The 21,881-nt window shown below is 36.3% G+C and overlaps 1 protein-coding gene across 1 annotated transcript in view; it reads right to left on the reverse strand.

The window, feature by feature from the left end:
* Window positions 1–1,132: 1,132 nt before the first annotated feature.
* Window positions 1,133–21,881, reverse strand: part of atp2a3 (ATPase sarcoplasmic/endoplasmic reticulum Ca2+ transporting 3) — a 68,214-nt gene continuing 47,465 nt past the window's right edge. Inside the window, exons 9-21 of the mRNA XM_051109434.1 lie at window positions 19,249–19,337; window positions 19,005–19,107; window positions 16,190–16,321; window positions 13,348–13,464; window positions 13,018–13,236; window positions 12,553–12,888; window positions 9,977–10,197; window positions 9,689–9,891; window positions 8,630–8,715; window positions 6,783–6,916; window positions 6,383–6,500; window positions 4,293–4,410; window positions 1,133–3,992 (exon numbers count right to left, since the gene is read on the reverse strand). Of these exons, the coding sequence (XP_050965391.1) occupies window positions 3,946–3,992; window positions 4,293–4,410; window positions 6,383–6,500; window positions 6,783–6,916; window positions 8,630–8,715; window positions 9,689–9,891; window positions 9,977–10,197; window positions 12,553–12,888; window positions 13,018–13,236; window positions 13,348–13,464; window positions 16,190–16,321; window positions 19,005–19,107; window positions 19,249–19,337 (1,923 nt within the window). The 3' untranslated portion in view covers window positions 1,133–3,945. The remainder of the gene's footprint in view (window positions 3,993–4,292; window positions 4,411–6,382; window positions 6,501–6,782; window positions 6,917–8,629; window positions 8,716–9,688; window positions 9,892–9,976; window positions 10,198–12,552; window positions 12,889–13,017; window positions 13,237–13,347; window positions 13,465–16,189; window positions 16,322–19,004; window positions 19,108–19,248; window positions 19,338–21,881) is intronic.

Consider the following 21,881-nt stretch of genomic DNA (forward strand, 5'->3'; position numbering starts at 1 on the left):
CCAAAACACCAAAGTTTTTGGGTGTCTTTGCATGAGGTACCATCATTCATCGTCAAATGTGATTGGTATACATTAAACAAAATTTTGAGGGATTTAACAAATCACTGGATTGGTTAAAATAATGATTAAAATATGATTTTCCCTTTTTTAATTTGACTTCAAATTTGAAAGTGGGCTTAAACGGTACATGGGCTTAATGGGTACACTTACCCTAAATAATGGTTTATTAAAACCACACGCTTTTAAAACAAAAGTAAACAGCCATCCTGAGTTACATCCTCATAAATAAGCCAGAGATATTGTGATATTTACACTACCGTTCAAACGTTTGCAGTCCGTAGAAGTGTTTTTAAAGAAATGAATAGCCTACTTTTATTCAGCAAGGACGCATTAAATTAAATTAAAGACATTTATAATGCTAAATAGATTTAAAATAAACTTTGTTCTTTTGATCTTTCTATCAAAGAATGTTAAATATTAAGTGCCACAACTTTTTTTCAACACTGAAACACTTCCCGAGCGCTAAATCAGCGTCAAAGGATCATGTGACACCTAGATCTCGACGGATGTTCCAAAATTCATCTAATTTTCGATCACAGGAATAAACGGCTTTGCCGTTTCTCACAGTCAGACATTATTATTTGGAGGCCTTCTCTGGTTAGAACCTGTACCAGCGGACTTACCCGTTTTTCTCTCCAGTCAAACCCCCACTTACAGTATCTGCGTCCAGCACTCTTCTGAGGAGAATGTTGGCGGTGCAGAACTACTTGGTGAACCGACGAGGAACGGGAAGGACCTGCACCTGATTAACTAAAAAAAGGCTCTTGAAGTTGTCAAAGAATAAACGGCATGAGGAGTTCCAGTAACACCACAGATGAGTAGCCTATTAGAAACAATAAAACATAGACGAGTTATTTAAAAAGTTGTATAAAATTACTGAGAATCTCACTGCGTGTGTTTAGTTTAAGTACAGACAGGTGCCAATGTGAGGTGTTGGACCAGTTACTACCAAGACCAATATATATATGATATTACAGTGTCACTTAGTGGTAACTAGCGTCTATTGCACTCACAAATCCAGACCGCAGTAATGTAGAGACGCAAAAATAAAGCAGCAACAACACCATCGAAATAAATTAGAAGATAAATAATCTTTATTTGACATGTCTTTTTCATATATATAAAATTATGTATCCACAATTAATATTACCAAGGCGTTTACAGAGAATTCTTTCTCAGTAGTGGGTGCAAAGCTCCAGCCGGTTTGTGCGCAGGCAGAAAGACAGCTGTCCAGTACGAACGGTGGATCGTCTCAGGACCACACTGTGCTCGAGAACGAATGAGGGGAAACGTTCCTACAATCTTTTATTTGCTTTCCTGATTGTCAACCTTTCGGGAGTGTTCCGAGCGAACAAGCAAGTACGTTTCAGAACGAAAACATTCAGTATTGTTTGATGAAAACGGTGTGTGGAAGAAGCACCAACAAAAGACGTTCAAGAATGTGATAAAACACCTTTTTTTAAATACGGATTGAAACAGATTTACAAAGTGGACGTCCAGCTTTCTGCATAACACACAGACATTTATATCTCTGGAGGCACAGTACCCACAACCGAGCCCTTCAAGAGAACTTGACTTCATAAGCCAGTATTGACTACTGGACGTCACTCAGTGTAAACCACAAGATGTTCCTTTTCGAGAACAATCGATCGAACAAAACAGACAGACAAACAAAAGAAAAATCCTCAGACATTCAAACCCAATTATAGTTGCAAAATGATCATTAGCACAATTCTTAACTTTATTTTACAATTGCTAAACTAAATTTAAAAGACACAAAACCCCTGCAACCTTTAAAAATCAAACTGTAACAATGAATAAACAACCTCCGCTATTCTACAAAATATTCTCCATTCTTAGTTTTACTTGAACGCAGAAAGAAAAAATAAGTTTTGCACTGTTCTCTTCCGGGTGGTGATGTTTCATTTAAGTTGTTATTAAAAAAAATTAAATATACTGTATAGGCTATTAATTACAGTAACAAGGTTCCATGCAATCAGGTATTTAGTTTTTTCTGTACAGAGTTCAAGAGATCAGTAGTTATTAGCAAGGCTGTACAAAGCCCACACTTTCTATTGGTGCAGATGCTAGTGTGATGAACATGAGCGGCCTTATTGCCTCGTGTCACTACGCTGACCCTAAAGTTACATGGCAATACGTTGCGTATTAAGAGTGAGAGCACAATGGGATGCAGAGCTTGCCTTTTAAACAGCATTTACACCACTCACATTTGTTACTGGCAAAACAGATGATTCTAGGCTGTGACAAAAGGATGTCACAGCTAACAAGCGGACAGACTCTTCACACTGCGGGTTTTACCACGGCAAGCATAATGACACCAGGCACAATTTGTCTGATAACAGCACACCAGCATTTCCCAACAGATCGATGAAAGCATATCACCTTAACAGCAAAACTGACAAACTAAACCACCTGGGTTCTTTCAGTCGAATACATTATTATTACTTTATTTAAAAAAAAAACAAACAAAAAAAAATGCCGAGTTCATCAAAACTGCAAGAAAGCACTAGCGGTAGAGAGTCCTCGCTCTGAAGTACGGCAAGCATTGTGTTAAACATGATTGTGTGTCCGTGATGATGATGATTTCAACTCAACTGAAGAATATGGAGAAAGAAAAACAAGAGCAAATGAAGCTGTTTGGCAGCACACAGTATTAAAGAATGAATTGGTGCAGTTTAGGACTACTGTGGTTAAATTTCAAAGAATAAGACGCTACAGGGAGGAAGCGAATGAAAGTACATTCAAGTGAGACCCCTTTACTTCGTAATGAGGGTGCATGTGTTTGTGTGGAGAAGCGAGTCAGAATGTTAAACATCAAAGCTGTCCCAACAAATCAATGCCTCACGTCAACGAACAAATCCCTTTCTTTCCTCCTTCTTCCCTCTCATCATATTCGAAACCTGCCGTAGATATTAATACTTACAGCATGTGGCAGGTTGCAGCATGTTTGGATGGATTTACTTGCAGCACAAAATTACTAGTGTTCAACTAAAGTTCACTCTAGAGAATAAAGAAGTAGTCTGGGATAGATCAGTTCACTTGCTCCCTTTGTTTTTGTGGCGGATGTAAATATTTTGAATCGTTTTGTGGGTGAAATTCATTCCCGGGCCTATTATTTTACATTTGCCTGAATCCAGAACAGAGTATGTTTCAACATTCTCAGGTTTAAGTGGCGCCTACTTTAGACTTAAAAATACATTTTTTGTTTTAAATTCAAGTGCAATATAAATATGCTGCCTAGTTTAGTCTTGTGTAAACAGTTATCGAAATTAATCACAAGAGAATGAACTCTCAGCACTGAAGGTGGCCACCCCATCTGTAAAGAAAAGAGGAACGAGAGTTGACCACTTAAGAAACTGGCCATTCTGTCCACGAACATTCACACATTAAAAGACGCCCATTGTGCCATCTCCATCCTCTCTTTTTCAATTAGAATCTCTCCTCATTGTGTATTAAGTATTTTTCTCTGTGGCTCCGTGAATTTAACCCCAAACGTCAAACCGTCTTCTCCCTCAAGTGCACCAGAAACTGCCCTACTATGTACAGCAAGGATATGAAAGCTAAAAAGCAAGATAAAAGAAAACAAATGGTCACACAACTGCTTGACGTGATTGAATTAGGCCCATGCACATGCCAACACACACACGTGCACACCTCATCTCGCTCTCACACAAACACACACACAGTAACAAAAACTACAAGCCCTGCTTGTTTTAGTGGTGGCTGGACATGCAGCGAAGACACGGGAGGAGTGATGACGAATGTGTGTGTCAGTGTGTGTGCATGGGGCGCAGTCCTAAAAGCTTGGAGGAAAAAGGCAGGGGTGGGCGTGTGTGTGTTCATGTGTGTCTGGAGGAAGTTGTCCTAGAATTTCAGCTGCCGACTCTTCCTGTACCTTTCCTCCTCTTCACCTGCAGATCCCCAAAAAGAGAGAGAGAGAGAGTTATATAGTGCCTCCAGGAAATGAAGACCAAAATAATGAAGGTGATTTCGAAATGGACAGGCTGTAGTTGAAGAAAATACCTTTCAAAAGATGAGAGGAGAAAGTTAAACTGCCGGAGGAGAAGCAGATCAGAAGAAACAAACAGAAAACGTCAATATAAAAGAGACAGAAGCACTGACTGGAATATTAAAAGCAGTCACATTAGGGACAGAGACGACATGTTAGTCACACATGAAGAGGGAAATATGTTCCTGTGTGCAGGGTGTACCTTCTAAGTGGTGACGGGAGATATATTTGAGTGCCTCATCCAATAGGATGACAGGAATTGAGATCTTGAGGACTACGATCCATTGGGAGTAATGCAGTGGAGTGACCTGGAAGATCAGCTGGGGAACACAAAATGAGAAACGAGAGGTTTGAAAAAGAGAGAGAACAGTGTACCTCTCACTCCATATTTTCTGTAAATACCATGCATGGGTGCAAAAACATCATTATGATCATTGATTGACTTGTGTCACAAAAGACAAATGGATTTGCAGTTGTCACTTTGTATTATTTTCATAAAATCCATTTAAAAGAACTATGATAATAACAATAATAATTATAATAATATTCAAGTATTTCAGTAAACCAATAAAGAAATATATTTCTATAATAATACTATTGTACTGTACAAAAAATAAATGAAATTAATTTTACAGAACAACAGTAGTTATGGCTGTGCTAACTTGTTTGCTTTCAAGCGTTAAACCATAGAACATTTATTTTTGGAAAACCACAGGGAGTCCTTAAATGTTTTGTTGACAATAATTTATAAATGACTCTCATTACAAATCTGTGAAAATGGTTTGTGCATGCTGCATCTTTAAATGCTTGTTATAAGTTACCCAAGTTTAAAGAGCTTGAAAATTGGGTTTTCTTAGGAACAGCATTTATTTTAAACTGAGACATTCAGTCACTGAAAATTGCTGGAGCACAAGCTGCTCACATCCAAAAACACAGTATAGTGCTTTAAGCACTAAGGTCAGGAGCTTTTTTTGCTGTTTTTGGACAACTCAAAAGGTGGTTCTCATTTCACTGCATATACAGTTGAGGTCAAAAGTTTACATACTCCTTGCAGAATCTGCAAAATGTTAATTATTTTACCAAAATACTTAATCAATATTTAAGTAATGTAGCTATCTCATATGCAACGTTTTTACAGAAATGCAGGATAAATGCTCACTGATGCTCCAGAAGCAAAAACAATGCATTAAGAGCCGGGGGTGTAAACTTTTGAACAGAATAAAGATGTGTACACTTTTCTTATTTTGCCTAAATATCATATTTTTGTCATTTAGTACTGCCCTTGTAGAATACCTACATGTTTCCCAGAAGACAAAATAAGTTCAATTTCCAAGACATTCAAAAAGTTTTCAACCCCTGGCTCCTAATGCAATGTGTTTTCTTCTGAAGCATCAATGAGCATTTGAACCTTCTGTAATAGTTGTCCCTCAGTTGTCCTCAGTGTGAAAAGATGGATCTCAAAATCATATAGTCATTGTTGGAAAGGGTTCAAATACACAAAAATGTTTAAGAAAGAAAAAATTTGTGGGACTTTAAGGATTTTTCTGAAGAACAGCAGGCAGTTTAACTGTTCAGGACAAACAAGGGACTCATGAACAACTATCACTAAATAAAAAAAAACAGTATTAAGAATCAAGTGTATGTAAACTTTTCAATGGGGTCATTTTTATAAATTCAACTATTCTTTTGTGGACTATATGTAAACATCTTTTATGTGAAATATCTTATTCAGGTCAGTACTAAATGAAAAATAAAATGCATTTTGTATGATCCCTCCTATTATGGTAAAATAATCAACATTTTGCAAATTCTGCAAGGTGTATGTAAACTTTTGACCTCAACTGTACATGATCCACATAAAAAAGAAGTCACATTTAGAACAAAATGAACGTACAGTAAGTAAATGTAGTAAATGGATGTTAAGTAAATGTTTAAATGAGTAAAAGATTTTCTTTTTTAGGTTGAGTCTCTTTAAAAACTTTATTTTACAAAACAGACCTATTTTCTGTGAATGTGTGAGAATTCAAATTCAGATAAATAACTAGAAAAATATAGTGCAGCAAATTATCCATGCTACAGATTTAGTGAGTTTAAGGTAACAGTAATAAATTATAATAATATGATAACAAATATCAGTTTGCATTGACAAGCAACATAACAGACTGTTTTTGTATTGCTAAAAGAACTGGAACCTGATGGAAGCCTCACACATTCAAGTTACAATTCTCTTACATTAAAAATAAGGTGTATAGTGACACAGAAAATACAGATGTTCCTGTATATTTCACTCACCGGTAGAGGCTCCACATAGAGGATGAGGAAGTGTAGAGACAAGGAAAGGATTATTGCCCCCAGCAGCCATATATTCACCCAGGGTGGCATCCTCAGGAGAGACTGATTCTCTGACAGGCTGAATGAGAGAAGAATCAGAGGGTCTTAAATGATTAATTTATACCAGTTACCAAGTAGTCATTTAAGTTATGCTCACATTAAAAATGACAGTGAAATGAAAAATCAATATTAGGGTCTACTATTTTAAAAATATTCTTGAAGAAAATGAACTCAAGATCTGTCACAGACCCAGCAGAGTTTCACAGAGCTCATGAGACATCTTAAAAGGGTTTTACACTAATTACTTAGACATTTTAGAACACAGTTGATGCATTGCTATCACCATGGCAGCAGGTCTTACCTGTTAAGAGCGTTGAACATCTCTATGGTAACAAGCACAGAAAGAGCCATGGTGGTGGGGTAACGTGACTCAAAGACCTCACAGTCAATGCCCTGAAACATGGGGTTTTCTTCTGTACACTGCATGAAGTGCCGCTACAGACAAGAAACAGACAGCTTAGAGTCAATGTGTGACTGTATCAAGAGCACCACAAGTCATCTTCAGTAGTGTTTGTTTTCTAAGTGGCTTCATTCTTCATGAAACAGGCTATGCTTTGGTGCATCTAATATATATTCACCATATCAGATGCAAGAGCAAGAAGACAGGAAATCTTTTGACCTACTGATGACAGTATGTGTGAACTTTGAGTGACCGATGTGATATCAGAAAGAGCAGCTGTGTAGATCATCCTGTGAGATCTGAACTCCCTGACTTTAAACAGCTGTGTCTTTATTTTAAAATATTCACAGAGAAGAGTTTAAACTTGTTATTGTGCCATTAATCCTTGGTGAAGTTGTTTATTCCAAAACAATCCCAATCCTCTTGCAGAAAACAACATCATGTAGGATTTTTTTAACTTTAAAATACTGTATTGATCTGTAATACTTTTTTGTTCACATTTTCAGAAAGTTTTTTCCTTTCTTTTTCTTTTTTAAAGAAACTAATCATTTTATTTAGCATGTAAGCTATCAATCAATCTCTCATTGAGCAGCTGCTGACGTTATTTCCATCTTAACCAGTAGAAATTTGGTTAACCCAGTAGAGAATTTAGACTATCATCTCTATCGCAGTTGCAGGCTCACGTGACGTTGCTGTGCTACGTGGTGACAAAAACGTATCATTTGCAAGTTTTTAAACATTGCAGTTTAAAAACAAGTGAAAGAACTCATTTCGCTATATGCACAAACTATCTGAGAGACAGTTTCTGAGCGTAGTGATGATCGCAGGAGTACTGAACGGAAATACACACACTTGTATGTGCCTGTTTTTGCAAGTATCCTCATAAACACAGTAATTTAAGCATTAAGTGAAAGCAAACAACTGAGAAAGAAAAGACTTCTAACAGTATATTGGATCCGGGAAGCTCTTAAAGTGACAGCAGTCTAATATTCCTGCTGTCTGTCATTCATGTTAATCAAATAAAAAAAGAGAGAAAAAAAAATCTCACTGCTCTTGACTAAATCACTTTTGTAACTTTAATAAGAAGAACTATGTATCTGATTTATACAGTGAAGAATATGCAGTGTTTTTATTCATTTGATTACTTTATACATTCATTACAATTAATATTTATTTACACATTTATTTATTATCAGTTCAACCATTATACAGTGTGACAAAGATTTCATTGTCTAACACTAGACTAAAATGCGAAGACTTTCAGTTGACTAAAACTTGACTAAAATAAAATAAGATTAGGTTGACTAAATATGACAAGAACTAACAAGGACATTCAACACAGGACTAGGACTAAGACTAACACTAAAATTAAAAACAGCTGACAAAATTAACACTAATTTAAAGCAAAAATAACTATATTATGATATATATGGTTACCATGAAATAAAATGACTCATATCGTGATATAGGATTTTTGGTCATATCGCCCAAATTATGCTACTGTAAGGCATCTTGTTAATATTCCTACAGTGGTGTTATTAATAAAGTTATTATTTTAGTTTGTTGTGCCTGAGCTCATTTACAACATATTTCTAAAAGTCTGGTATATCATTTTATAGAAATACTTCTTAAATGAATAACATTTTTAAAAAATACAAAAATTGTACTTAATAAGAGAAATTATTATTGAAAAATAAATGCGGTCAGCAAACTTAAACAAAATGTATAAGGTCTTGCTGTTGACTCACCAGCTGATAAAAAGTCACCTGTGGCCCATCCTCATCAAACAAATACCACCAGGTGGCAGCACTGACAGTGCCTAGACCCACATATCCTAGAAAAACAAGAGCACAATAACTCCAGTGTGGTTTAAAGGAGAAGTCCACTTCCAGAACAAGAATTTACAGACAATGTACTCACCCCCTTATGATCCAAGATGTTTATGTATTTCTTTCTTAAGTCGTAAAAAAATTATGTTTTTTGAGGAAAACATTTTAGGATTTTTTCTCCATATAGTGGACTTCTACGGTACCCCAAGTTTGAACTTCCAAAATGCAGTTTAAATGCAGCTTCAAACGATCCCAAATGCGGTTGTAAAGATCCCAGCCGAGGAAGAAGGAAACACTCGTCTTGTCCTACTCTGCCTGAACTCTGTTATTTTCCGGTTCATAACAGTTAGGGTATGTTGAAAAACTGCCATTTCATGTTCTCCCTCAACTTCAAAATCGTACTGTATCTCTGTTTTACCTTTTTTGTTAAGGGTGTTTGATCTTCTTTGCATGTTCGCTTTGCAAAGACTGGGTCGGTACTTCTGCAGCGGTGTAGGATGATTTTGAAATGATTTTTGAAGTTGAGAGAGAAAATATGATGGGAGTTTTTCAACATACCCTAACTGTCTTGAAACAGAATGCACAGAGTTCAGGCAGAGCAAGACAAGACGAGCATTTGAGATTAAAAGTGTTTAAATTGTATTTTTTTTTAATGAAAATAACTGATCGTTTCGCCAGATAAGACCCTTTTCCCTCGGCTGGGATCGTTTTCAACTGCATCTGTGATCGTTTGAAGCCTGAAATGTTTTCCTCAAAAAAAAAACACTTTCTTTACGACTGAAGAAAGAAAGACACAAACATCTTGGATGACAAGGGGTGAGTACATTATCTGTAAATCTTTGTTCCGGAAGTGGACTTCTCTTTTAATGCTTCACAGAGCTGAATTGCAGTTTTCAGGGAAGATCTATAAGTGCACTTAATATGGCAAAAATGTCAATAATATTAGATTTTATGCAATAACCAAGACATTGGGCTAACCTCCAATGGCCAGGTATCTGAAGAAGAGCCAGCCGGAGATGAGAGGCTCCTTTGGGTTTCTGGGGGGCTTGTCCATGATGTCCAGATCAGGGGGGTTGAAGCCCAGAGCAGTGGCCGGCAGACCATCCGTCACCAAGTTCACCCACAACAACTGGACTGGGATCAAAGCCTCAGGCAGGCCAAGGATGGCAGTCAGGAAAATACTGTGATGGGGAAAAAGAAGGCACCCATGTGAGTGTAAATGTGGATGGGAAACTGAAGCAATACACCAGTCAGACTTTCACTCACCACACCACCTCTCCCACGTTGGAGGAGATGAGGTAACGGATAAACTGCTTCATGTTGTTGTAGATGGCTCGTCCCTCTTCCACTGCAGCCACAATGGTGGAGAAGTTATCATCAGAGAGCACCATCTCAGAGGCTGACTTGGCTACAGCTGTGCCTGAGCCCATGGCGATGCCAATTTCAGCCTTTTTTAAGGCAGGGGCATCGTTCACACCATCTCCAGTCTGAAAGTGAGATGGGATGGAATAGAGTGAAGGATAAAGGTTAATAGACACTAATAGGCTTTTCACACGACACCTAACGTTTAGCCCTTGTAAGCCCACCTCTGAACCGCAATAGACCTACTGATAAACTGAATTGTGCCATTTTATCAGACAAGCATTTGCTCTTTTCTAATGCACATCTTTGTAAAATGTAATTAAAACTACACGAAAAAGACACTTTAAACAAATCTGCGTGCTAAGGACAACAAAAACTGTCCAATTTATATCTTTTTTAAGAAATTAGGATTACATACTTTTATTCAACAAGCATGCATTAAACGTATCAAGAGCAACAGTAAAGATAATTACTGTATAATAAAAGATTTATATTTTAAATAAATGCTGTTCTTTTGAACTTTCTATTCATCAAATAATAGTGGAACAATGTATCATGGTTACCCCAGAAATATGAAATTTTTTTAACACTGACAAAGGTAAACAATATTTGCTCTTAGGTAAATGTTCATTATAGTCTAGGGATTAAATAGGAGGGTGAGGAAATCTTTGTTTTCATGTTCTAAAGGAAGCAAAGTTGCCTCTGTCATGCACACTGATGTCTGGGAAATACCCCAAAGTCCCCAAATGACAAACAGACACATACATACAACAGAGCTGGAGGCGACAGCGTGTGAACAGGAAGAGCACTGACATGCTCCCATAACTCCAGCAGGGACAATCAGCATACAAGACCAGACTGTCTATCTCTGAGACATGTAGGTGCAGCAGAATATTACATTATTGCTAAGAGACTGGAGAGCAGACTTCATCCTTCATATGATCCTCCCAGCTCTCTGATTGTATAATTGCCACCTTCATTCATATTAACAGCCCAACTGTGACAACTACGATGACGTGCTGTATTTAAAGTCATTCAGTGGTGGTAATGAAGCATATTTTCTTTAACTCAAACCAAAAGTATAGCAATTAGATTATACAATAATATTAATGCTAAATGTAAGGTTAATCGTTTAAAATTCCAACTCAAAAACGTTTTGGTGCAGAAAACATTAACTTTCAGCCCAAAAGTTTTCTACATCTGCTAATAGTGGGGTGAATTGAGAAAATTTCCTTGCAATAAATGTGAATTTACATCAGCAAGGGTCAGACTATCCTCCTTAAAATTCAATGAAATCATCCTGATTTTGTGTCTCAAATAGAGATCAAGTTTCTCCCACAATCCTGAACTAAACAAAATAATGTGTAAAAATGCTAATTGCTGCAATTTATTTAAAAGTGTTTAACTAATTTGAATGAATTATTAAACATTGTAATATATGTGTATTGGAAATATATTTAATACCTATTTTTAATATTAAAAATATGAAAAAGTGGTTTAAATGAATGATTCAGTAACTCACTCAAAAATACTTCACCTGTTCCGTTACTGAATGAATCAGCATTTTTGAACAAATCTCTTGAATGAATGATTCAATGACTCTCTCAAAAATACTTCACTTGTTCCGTTACTGAATGAATCAGCTTTTTTGAACAAATCTCTTGAATTAATGATTCAGTGACTCTTAAATACTTCAATTGTTTCATTACTGAGTGAATCAACATTTTTGAACAAATCTCTTGAATGAACAATTCAGTGACTCTCTCTTAAATACTTCGTTTTGTTACTGAGTGAATTAGCGTTTTTTGAACAAACCTCTTGAATAAACGATTCAATGACTCACTCATAATACTTCACTTGTTTCATTACTGAGTGAATCAGCGTTTTTGAACAAATCTCTTGAATGAATGATTCAAAGGCTCTCATAAATAATAAGCTTCATTCCTGAATCTCTTGAATGAATGGTTCAATGACAAAACATTTTTTAAGTTACTTGTTGCCACCTAGTGGCGAAACAATGCAATCGACACAAACGTTATTTGAAGTGCCAATTACTTTCGAAAGATGACTTGCTTTATTTAATTGCTACCATCGAAATCAATGTTCATATCCAAACTATGACTTTTAATCCCAGTATTTCTGTGATGATGTGAATGACTGTAAGACAGAAATAATACTGGGAAGTTGAAAAGACATTTTTACCTATACATGGTAACTGTCTGCTTTCTGTGTCAGTGGCAGTTCGAACAAAAATTTGAATATTCCAGTAAGACTTTTTCAAAGGTTTAATAGACACAGGGAATCGTTGTCATTTAGAAATGATTCTTATCTTTTAACGATTAATCGTGCAGCTCTACTGCCTTTTTTTTCCAAGTCAATTTTTACTAGAATTTGGTGGTTGGTGATTATTTCAGAACCTCTTTTGGTGTTTCAATTTTTGAGACCTTTCATGAAACCAGCCACTAAGCACTATATCTCACCATCGCTGTGATCTCATCAAAGGACTGCAGATATGCGACAATCTTTGACTTGTGTGCAGGCTCAACACGGGCAAAGCACCGTGCCCTTTTCACAGCTTCTCGCTGGGCCTCTGGAGTCAGGTCATCGAACTCTCTGCCGGTGTAGGCTCGTCCTTCCACATCTTCATCCTCATTAAAAATGCCAATACGTCTGCAGATGGCCACGGCGGTGCCCTTGTTGTCCCCAGTGATCATGATGACACGTATACCGGCCTTACTGCACAGCTTTATTGAACCAATCACCTCCTTTCGGGGCGGATCCAACATCCCCACGCAGCCAACGAAGGTCAGGCTTGACTAAACAGACGATGAGATTTTGCATGTTATCCCAGATATATTTGAGTTTTAACGAAGATAACCAGTACAACTATTGTAAACAATGAGAACAGATGTATATAAGGTTTCTACACATCCAAACTCTCTCACCTCATACTCTGCGAACTTGGCAGAGTTTTCCAGGTCCATTTTGTCTTCAAGAGGGGGAGCGTCTCGTGTGGCCAAAGCCAAGCAGCGCAGTGTGTCCCTTCCTGTCCCCCAGTCTCTAATAGTGCTCATCAGCTCCTCCTTCACCGCCATGGTCAACGGGACACGGTCTTTACCAACACGGACAAACTGGCAACGGTCAATCACGCCCTCTGGAGCACCCTACATACAAAAAGAATGAAAGGAGAAGCAAGTGTGATGCGCACAGCAAAGTATGCTGAAGGTATTTATAAATGTTAGATGTTTTCCGATGTGTTTTTAAGTTAGCAGTACCTTGACAAACATCTTGCTCTGAGAGTAAGAGCCATTGGGAGTGCAGTACACAGACATGGACTTCCTGTCTCTGGAAAACTCCAGTGTGAATTTTTTCTGCATCAGTTTTCTGATAATCTAAGGGAAAGAAGCAGAGATAAAGAGAGAGAGAGAATGTGGGATGTTAGATCAAACAAAAGTGAAACACTGCTGTCATTGTGTGTGTGTTGGGTAAGATGTCATTCTCAGCTGTTTTCTAGGATTGCCTACAGAGAGCACTGTTTGTAGTCAGCAGTCAAACCCAGGTGGTTGAACAGGAGTTTCACACATAGTAACTGACAGGCTCTATGTAACACTGCACCAGTCTTCTCAACAACAACAACAACAAGTGTTTAGCCTTTAATAAATCAACATCCAAATGTTAATCCTAATAATTAGAGCAGCAGCTCAAAAGTTCAAGATTATGTCTGGTGCTCATTTGATGCATTCATTTGATTAAAAAATACAGTAAAACATTAATACTGTGAAATATTACTAAATATTTCATCCTAAATACAGCAAAATCAGTAATATTTGTGAAATATTTTTACTATTTTAAAATTACTGCTTTCTATTTGAATATATTTTAAAATGTTATTCCTGTGTTCAAAGCTAAATTTTCAGCATCATTACTCCAGTCTTCAGTTCCACATGATTCTTCAGAAATCACTCTAATATGCTGATTTGCTGTTCAAGAAACATGTATTACTACTACTATTATTATTATTATTATTATTATCAACAACATTTAAAACAGTTGAGTACATTTTTCAGGATTCTTTGATGAATAGAAAGATCAGCATTTATCTGAAATAAAAAGTTTTGTAACATTACACACAATACTATTTAAAAGCTTGGAGTCAGTATTTTATTTATTTATTTATTTTTATTTTATTTATTTTTTTAGTTCGGGAAAGAAATTATAGCTAAATTAATACTTTTATTTAGCAAGGATGCTTTAAATTGATCAAAAGTGATGATAAAGACATTTATACTGTTAAAAACGATTTCTATTTCAGATAAATGCTGTTCTTCTGAACTTTCTATTCATACTCAGCTGTTTTCCACATAATAATAATAATACTTATAAATAATACTAGTTTTTTGAGCAGCAAATCTGTATAATATTAGAATGATTTGTGTGATCATTCACAATGATCATGTGACTGGAGTAATGATGCAAAAAATTCAGCTTTGAAATAACAGGAATAAATTGTATTTTAAAATATATTCAAATAGAAAACAGTTATTTTAAATAGTAAAAATATTTCAAAATTATACAGTTTTTGCTGTACTTTGGATCAAATAAAAGCAGTCTTGGTGAGCAGAAGAGACTTCTTAAAAAAAAAAAAAAACATTAAAAATCTTACTGTTCAAAAACTTTTGACTGGTAGTGTGTGTGTGTGTGTGTGTGTGTGTGTATGTATATATCTGTCTTTGTTTAATAAAATGATTAATTTCTTTCCAAAAAAAAAAAAAAAAAAAAAAAAATCATACTGACCCCAAACAGTAGTGTACATATTTCTAGAATAAATTAATGAATTAAAGAATAAATAAATGAATAACAATGTTTTAATATTAGAAATGGTTTAAAACTGAAAATTGATAATTCCCTATAATTTTCTGTTGTGCATTCAATAAAAAAAACCAATACAATCCACATATGCATGACAAAAATTCAGTGAGGCAACGAAATTATTTTGCCACTAGGTGGAAACCACCTCCAGCACATGAGAACAGAGCATTTATGCTGCCCAACCTAAAGTACTCTACATCATGCTCTGTCTCTGGTTGCTGCCTTTGTCCATGGCTCTCTTTAATACTGAGATCAGTACTCAGTTCTACAAATGTTTAAACAAGGCAGGCATGCGTGAGAGGAAGACAGTGTCTCCTCTTCCCAGCTCCCCTGAGAACAACATGACGTCACTCATCAGCAGGGTTCCTGTGTTCTCTATCTTCCAAAGCTTTATAAAAAAACATTCAACCCTAACATCCATCCATGTGCCCATTTAACTACCTGTCATCTTTGAAAGTCTGCCACCAACATCTATTGACAGAATAACATCTCTTTTGGTTTCACAGGCCAGTGAAATTTTGGATTAGAGTGGAAAGTTTAACTAACCTCTCCAAAAACTCGCCTGGTTATCTAAATATTATGCTTTGCCTCTGGGAGTCTGTCATAGAAGTTTCTTTTTTGGAGAGGAGAAGGATTCAGGGGTCAGTAGAATAAAGACAGCAGTGCTGGTCATTCACTCTTTCAGAGAAAAATGTTTCCCACAGGGAAAATGGAGAGACGGATCAAGACCAGTCCGCTGTTCCCAGCTTCCATGCAGCAGTGTGGGACGTGTGACTGGTTTCTATAAACATCTACAAGTGTGCAAAACCTCAAGGCTTTTTCTCAGGAACTATTGACTATTGACAAGGTGCATGCATTAAGTTTCAAGATGTTTTTGTTTTATCCGCACGGATGCAAAAAGTTTATTAACTTCTTAACAGTGTTTGTGTCTTGAACTGAGACATTTCCCAGTGTGCCCAGTGTATTCAGTCATAATAATTTAGTTTATACTGATGGATTGTATACATGGAAGTCCATATCACTGGACACGTTTTTGACTAGGGCTCCACTGAACACTGAAGACACTGTGTCATCTCATTTCTTTTAAATATCCTGTCTTGCAACACTGGCCAACCTTTGGAGGCTCTCATATTTCTTCTGAAGCCTCGTCTATCCATCCCTCTATTGATCGTTTTTCATAACTTCCCGTTATGTTCTCTTTTATCGCTGTCTCTCATATCCTGGTGCCCGCCTCGGCTCTTTTCTTACCAAGTTGCATGCTGAAGCTCGGTCCACTTTGCTGAGTCCGGAGAGGTCGGTTTTAAACACGTTCATCTTCTCCACCAGAGTCGTGAGCGCAGTTTCCGTAGCCTCGCCCACTTTCTCGTACACTCCTTTGGCCTGCGGGACAACATAAGCACACAAGTGCGTAAACATTCAGTGCCCTGTTAGCCCAAACAACAAGCATACAGCACTTGCATAATCATTTAAAACAGAAGCCTGGAGTAATGCACTCACTTCAGAAATGATTGTTACAGTGCACTTTAAATGTCACATGGAAGCAACAGAGTGTGAGCCTGTAACAATGAAATCTAACCTCATCTAACGTTAGTAAGTACAGCAATAAAGAATGTGCTATTATAATATTTAAATTTCTATATAGGGTCCCAACATTTTAGATTGGTTGTTTCTCATTTGAATTTTCCAGTACTTCTTGATTACCAAATGAGGATTTAGTAGGATTCATGACTGAACGAAAAAAAATGGCAGGGTTTTGTTATATAACTAGTTTTAATAGTCTAACCTGTGATGACAAAGCTGAATTTTCAGCAGCCATTACTCCAGTCTTCAGAAATCATTCTAAGATGCTCATTTGAACATTTCCTCTTCTTATTATTGTTATTAATTTTTTCAGAATTTTTGGATGAATAGAACGTTGCAAAGAATAGCATTTATTTGAAATACAAATCTTTATTATAATTTTTTGTTTAATGTAATGCCCTTCTAGTTTCTTAAAAAACAAATAAAAAAAAAAAATAAAAGTATTAAAATTAAAGTATTAAATTAAGTATTTTATATATATATATATATATATATCAAAAGCAGTAATAGTGTGAAATATTTTTACTATTTAAAATAACTGCTTTCTCTTTGAATATATTTTCGAATGTAATTTATTCCTGTGATCAAAGCTGAATTTTCAGCATCATTACTCCAGTCCTCAGTGTCACATGATCCTTCAGAAATCATTCTAATATGCTGATATGCTGTTCAAGAAACATTTTATTATTATTATTACCATCAATATTTAAAACAGTTAAGTACATTTTTCTTTGGAAAAATCCAAAGATCAGCTTTTATCTGAAATAAACAGCTTTTAAGAAATTATAGAAATTAATATTTTTATTTACCAAGTAAGCTTTAAATTGATCAAATGTGAATATAAAGACATTCATAATGTTACAAAAGAATTCTATTTCAGATAAACAATGTTCTTCTGGACTTTCTATGCATTTAAGAAACCAGAAAAAAATTCTACTCGCCTGTTTTCAACATAATAATAATAATAATAATAATAAATGTTTTTTTAAGCAAATCATAATATAAAAATGATTTCTGAAGTATCATGTGACTGGAGTAATGATGCTAAAAATCAGCTTTGAAATCACAGGAATAATTTACATTTTAAAATATATTCAAATGGAAAACAGTTATGAAACATATGTTCTATTAAATAGTAGAAATGTTTCAAAATGTTACTGTACTTTGGATCAAATAAATGCAGGCCTGGTGAGCAAAAGAGACTTCTTTAAAAAACATTAAAAATCTTACTGTCCAAAAACATTTGACTGGTAGTGTGTATATGCTTTAAAGACTAATTTCTAACCAGTGAAATATTTTAGAATTGTTAAGTATATATGTATATTTGCTATCCAAAAATGTTTTGCTATAGAAATTTCAGTAACACTTTACAATAAGGTGTCATTTGTTAACATTAGTTAATGTATTAACTAGCATGAACAAACAATGAATAATACATTTATTACCGTATTTATTAATACTTGTTAACATTAGTTAATAAAAATACAGTTGTTCATTGTTAGTTCATGTCAGTTCACAGTGCATTAACTAATGTTAACAAACAACTTTTGATTTTAATAATGCATTAGTAAATGTTAGAATTAATATTAACTAAGAATAATAAATGCTGTTGAACTATTGTTTATTGTTTGTCTTAGTTAAAGTAGTTAACAAATGAAACCTTATTGTAAGGTGTTGCCAAAATTTCTTTATTTACTTTCATGACCTTTTCAAAACTGTAAACTGCAACTTTAAAAACCCATATTTCCTGGTTTTCCATGACCGTGGGAAACCTGTATGTAACTCTAAAGGCTATGACCTAACGATCATAAACAGTGGATGAGAGTGTTCTATGAAAAACCCAGCCTAACACTGTTACTCAAACACATGGCTCCTGTGTTAACATCTATAATGGTTTATTAGATCTCTTAAGTTCACAGTTCACTTTAAGGATGCTGGTTACTCTCTGCAGAAATATTTGCATTATTCCAGGAAGCAGGCTACTGTGGTGTTGGAACATGACATTTAATTAGGTAGAGATTATTTATCACATTAAAAACATGGTCAGAATACATTGATAAGACTCTGATAAGACTATTTGTTAATATGGCCGCCTTTAACATTTTACTATTACTCGTGTGGCGTCTTTTAACTCTATCAAATTAGATCGGGTGCCTTCAACAACCAAGCAACACTTTAAAACTCTTCGGCTTGTCCTAACTTGCACTGTCCTTTACCCTACCTGACAACCACAGAATAAGCGTGATATTATGCAATGCAGAAACCATGATACCATGGCAATAGCACAGAGGTGAGAAATGCAAGCCAAATGTGCAAAACAAGCAAATTAGGAACAGAGGGACAGAGGGTGCATGGTTAACACTTCAGCAATGAGAGCAGGACAAATTCAAAACACTGAATGAGACTCTTTGTTAAACTCAGAAGGGTAAATGTGGCATCTGTGTATTAGATGCAGAAGAAGATCCATGTACACACTGCTGACCTCATTATAGTCCAGCGAGGAGTCGTTGCACAGGGAGCAGATAGTAGCCAGCTCCACCAGACCATCATATTCTCCACACTGCACTGGCTTGTCAGCTTTCAGCCTAAGGGAGAGACGGTTATTGCGAGATGAAAGAATGTAAATACAAGTATCCAGAATGAACATTAGATTATTTGGATAAGGTAAAAATGACAAGATGTTTTGGGAAGGATCAAGGGCTTGGAATGTGTTTGTGTGCTCTTACACTTGTCCCTCCGGAGCATAGGTTGAGCCAGTGATGGTAAACTCATGCAGGGAGCAGCTGGTGTCATCAGCCTTATTAACCACAAACATCTAAGAGAGACAGAAGGGAGAGAGGCAGCATGAGAAACACATGCAGATTAATGAAAAAAAAAAATGAACTTCAGGGTTCCCACGTTTTTTGGACAATTAATTTCTATGGCTTTTTTGTTTATGAATACTGGATAAAGATGTTTTGTTTTTAAATAATTTTAAGAAGATTGGATCCCAGTTTATATTAGGTGGCCTCTACTATGTAGTTACATAAAAATAAGCACAATGTACTTACTGTGTTCATATTATATTGCAAAAAACTTTTGTTGCTTTTGAGATGGGATACGGGTAAGGTTAGGGACAGGTTTGGTGGTATGGGTAGGTTTAAGGGTGGTTTAAGGTGTAAGGGATAGGTCAACAGTGTAATTAGTGGTTCAAGCGTGTAGCGCTGAAACCCTACTGTAATTGTTGGAATGGTCACGAATCAGCGATCTCCATGTAAAACTGATCGTGCAGACCAAACCGTAAGTCGTAGAGACTTGAAACTTGGAGGGATGGTAGTACTCACACCGCCTGCAACGAGACAAATGTGCGCCCCAATCGGCCTGACGGGGTTGCTACAACGAACAAAAGCAATCGCTCATAACTCCTAACCTGGCAGTTGCAGGCTCAAAAACTTTGCACGTTTTTTCACACATACGCACAGTATTTGTGTCAAACAATAGAACTCCTCATTCCAGACAACTTTGCCTCTAGAACCACTGCTGTCAATCAAATAGTTTGTTAAATTATTGAGATGTCTTCAAAAACCTACTTTTAGGAACTTTTTCCTCACTCAGTCTGGAAAAAAACACTGCAGTGCAATTCTCTGGACTCTCTAGGCCCATAATAATCAAAATATGTTGAATTTTACCCTTTTTCGAAGCTATAACAGGGTCATTTAGAAAAAGGGCCTGTCAAAACGTACCCAAAACCCTATAAATCCTAAAGGAAAACTCAAAACTTCACAAAACCTGCTGAGCACATGCGACAGGTGATTCTGAACAAGCATGCAAAGTTTTAAGGGGATCGGACCACAGCTAGTACTGTATCAATCATAAACATTAAAAAACATAATACTTTGGTAAATTACCTGGTTTTGGCAAAAATGCTTTTTTGATTAAATGCCCTAAAGTGCTTGAAACCTGGTAATTGCTGCTTGCAGCTATATTTATAAATGTAATTACATGCAGGTATTTTTTTAAAATGTAAAAACATGTATGTACACAATAAGTGCATTTAAATATAAGAGCATAGTAGTGGCAAAGGCTACCTATATATAAAGTGAGATTGCACTCAGAAAATTTCAAGATGAAGAAACATTTCACAACTGAACATTATAATAACGTAATAATGTAAGCTGAGTCATATTGCAACTGTAATATCTAACAATGTTAAATATAAAAATCACTGGTTAAATGGCAGAAAGAAAACGTATTGTTAAGCCTTGAAACTAAAACATATTATGTCCACTGTAGAAATTTCTGTAACTTTAATGTTTTACTCATATCCATAACAACCACAGACCAAGAACTAACCATTTTAAAATCCCCTGATATTTTCAGGTTTTCCATAAGGAAATACTAGCACATAAAAGTTCTAAATGCTCATAAGTTTACCAGTTAAAAAGTGGTTATCGTAATTAAAGTTGGAAAAACAAAGAACTCCCCAACTGTGCCCAAGAAAACACGCTTTCGAGAAGAATAAGCAAACAAGTTCTCCAAGTCATCTGAAAATAGTTACAAACCCCAACTGCATTTAAAAAAGAAAAAAACCACCAACAGACAGTTATGACTCCACCCAATCAGCTCTGGGGTTTCCCTTATCCTCCGTCCAATCAGAGGCAGAGCGATGATGTCATAATGCACTGGCAGCGTGTAGGTTCCCGTGTTTAGTGGCCTGGCATGAGCTTTTCCCTGTCTGAACCAACACACTCACACAACTGCCAACAGACAACACAAACTACAATAAACTACTGCCTCCTACTGAAATGTCTGCTTTCACCGGCCCAACTGGAAACAGATGAGGTGAAAGAGTGACAATCACTTTGCCCATGTTTTGGCTGACATTTGTCTAGTTTCATTATAATTAACTCCAGGTGTTGTACTATATTGTGTTGTCTTTTGTGTTTACAACTAAGGCCAAACTCTACTGCATGACTAAAGCAAATAAAGTGAGTCTGATTCTTAGAATAAACCGCACCAAAGCCTCCAAGAGAGCTGGACGAGGTGAAGATGAGTTCAGCCTGACAACATCAGACATATCATCCAAACCCATAACGCAATGCTTTTTCTTGACATGGAGTTTTCGCTATGACATTCATCGTGCTGAAATGAGCCAGCAGGAGAAGTGGCAGCCCTGGGCAAGTTTCAGCGGAGAGAAGAGAGAGATCTTATTTCCACGCTATACCCTTCCTCCAGTATCTGGGCGTAGGGGCAGATGAAACAGGTGGACGCTGGAATGGAACTCATCAAGCCAATTTGGCGAACGCCATTGATCGCACACCCCACCTTTCTGTTCAGATGACAGGTCTGAAATGGAGGTGCGCGCTGGAAAGGAGTAAAA

This window comes from Labeo rohita, chromosome 5, assembly GCF_022985175.1.
Source record: "Labeo rohita strain BAU-BD-2019 chromosome 5, IGBB_LRoh.1.0, whole genome shotgun sequence".
NCBI lineage: Eukaryota > Metazoa > Chordata > Actinopteri > Cypriniformes > Cyprinidae > Labeo > Labeo rohita.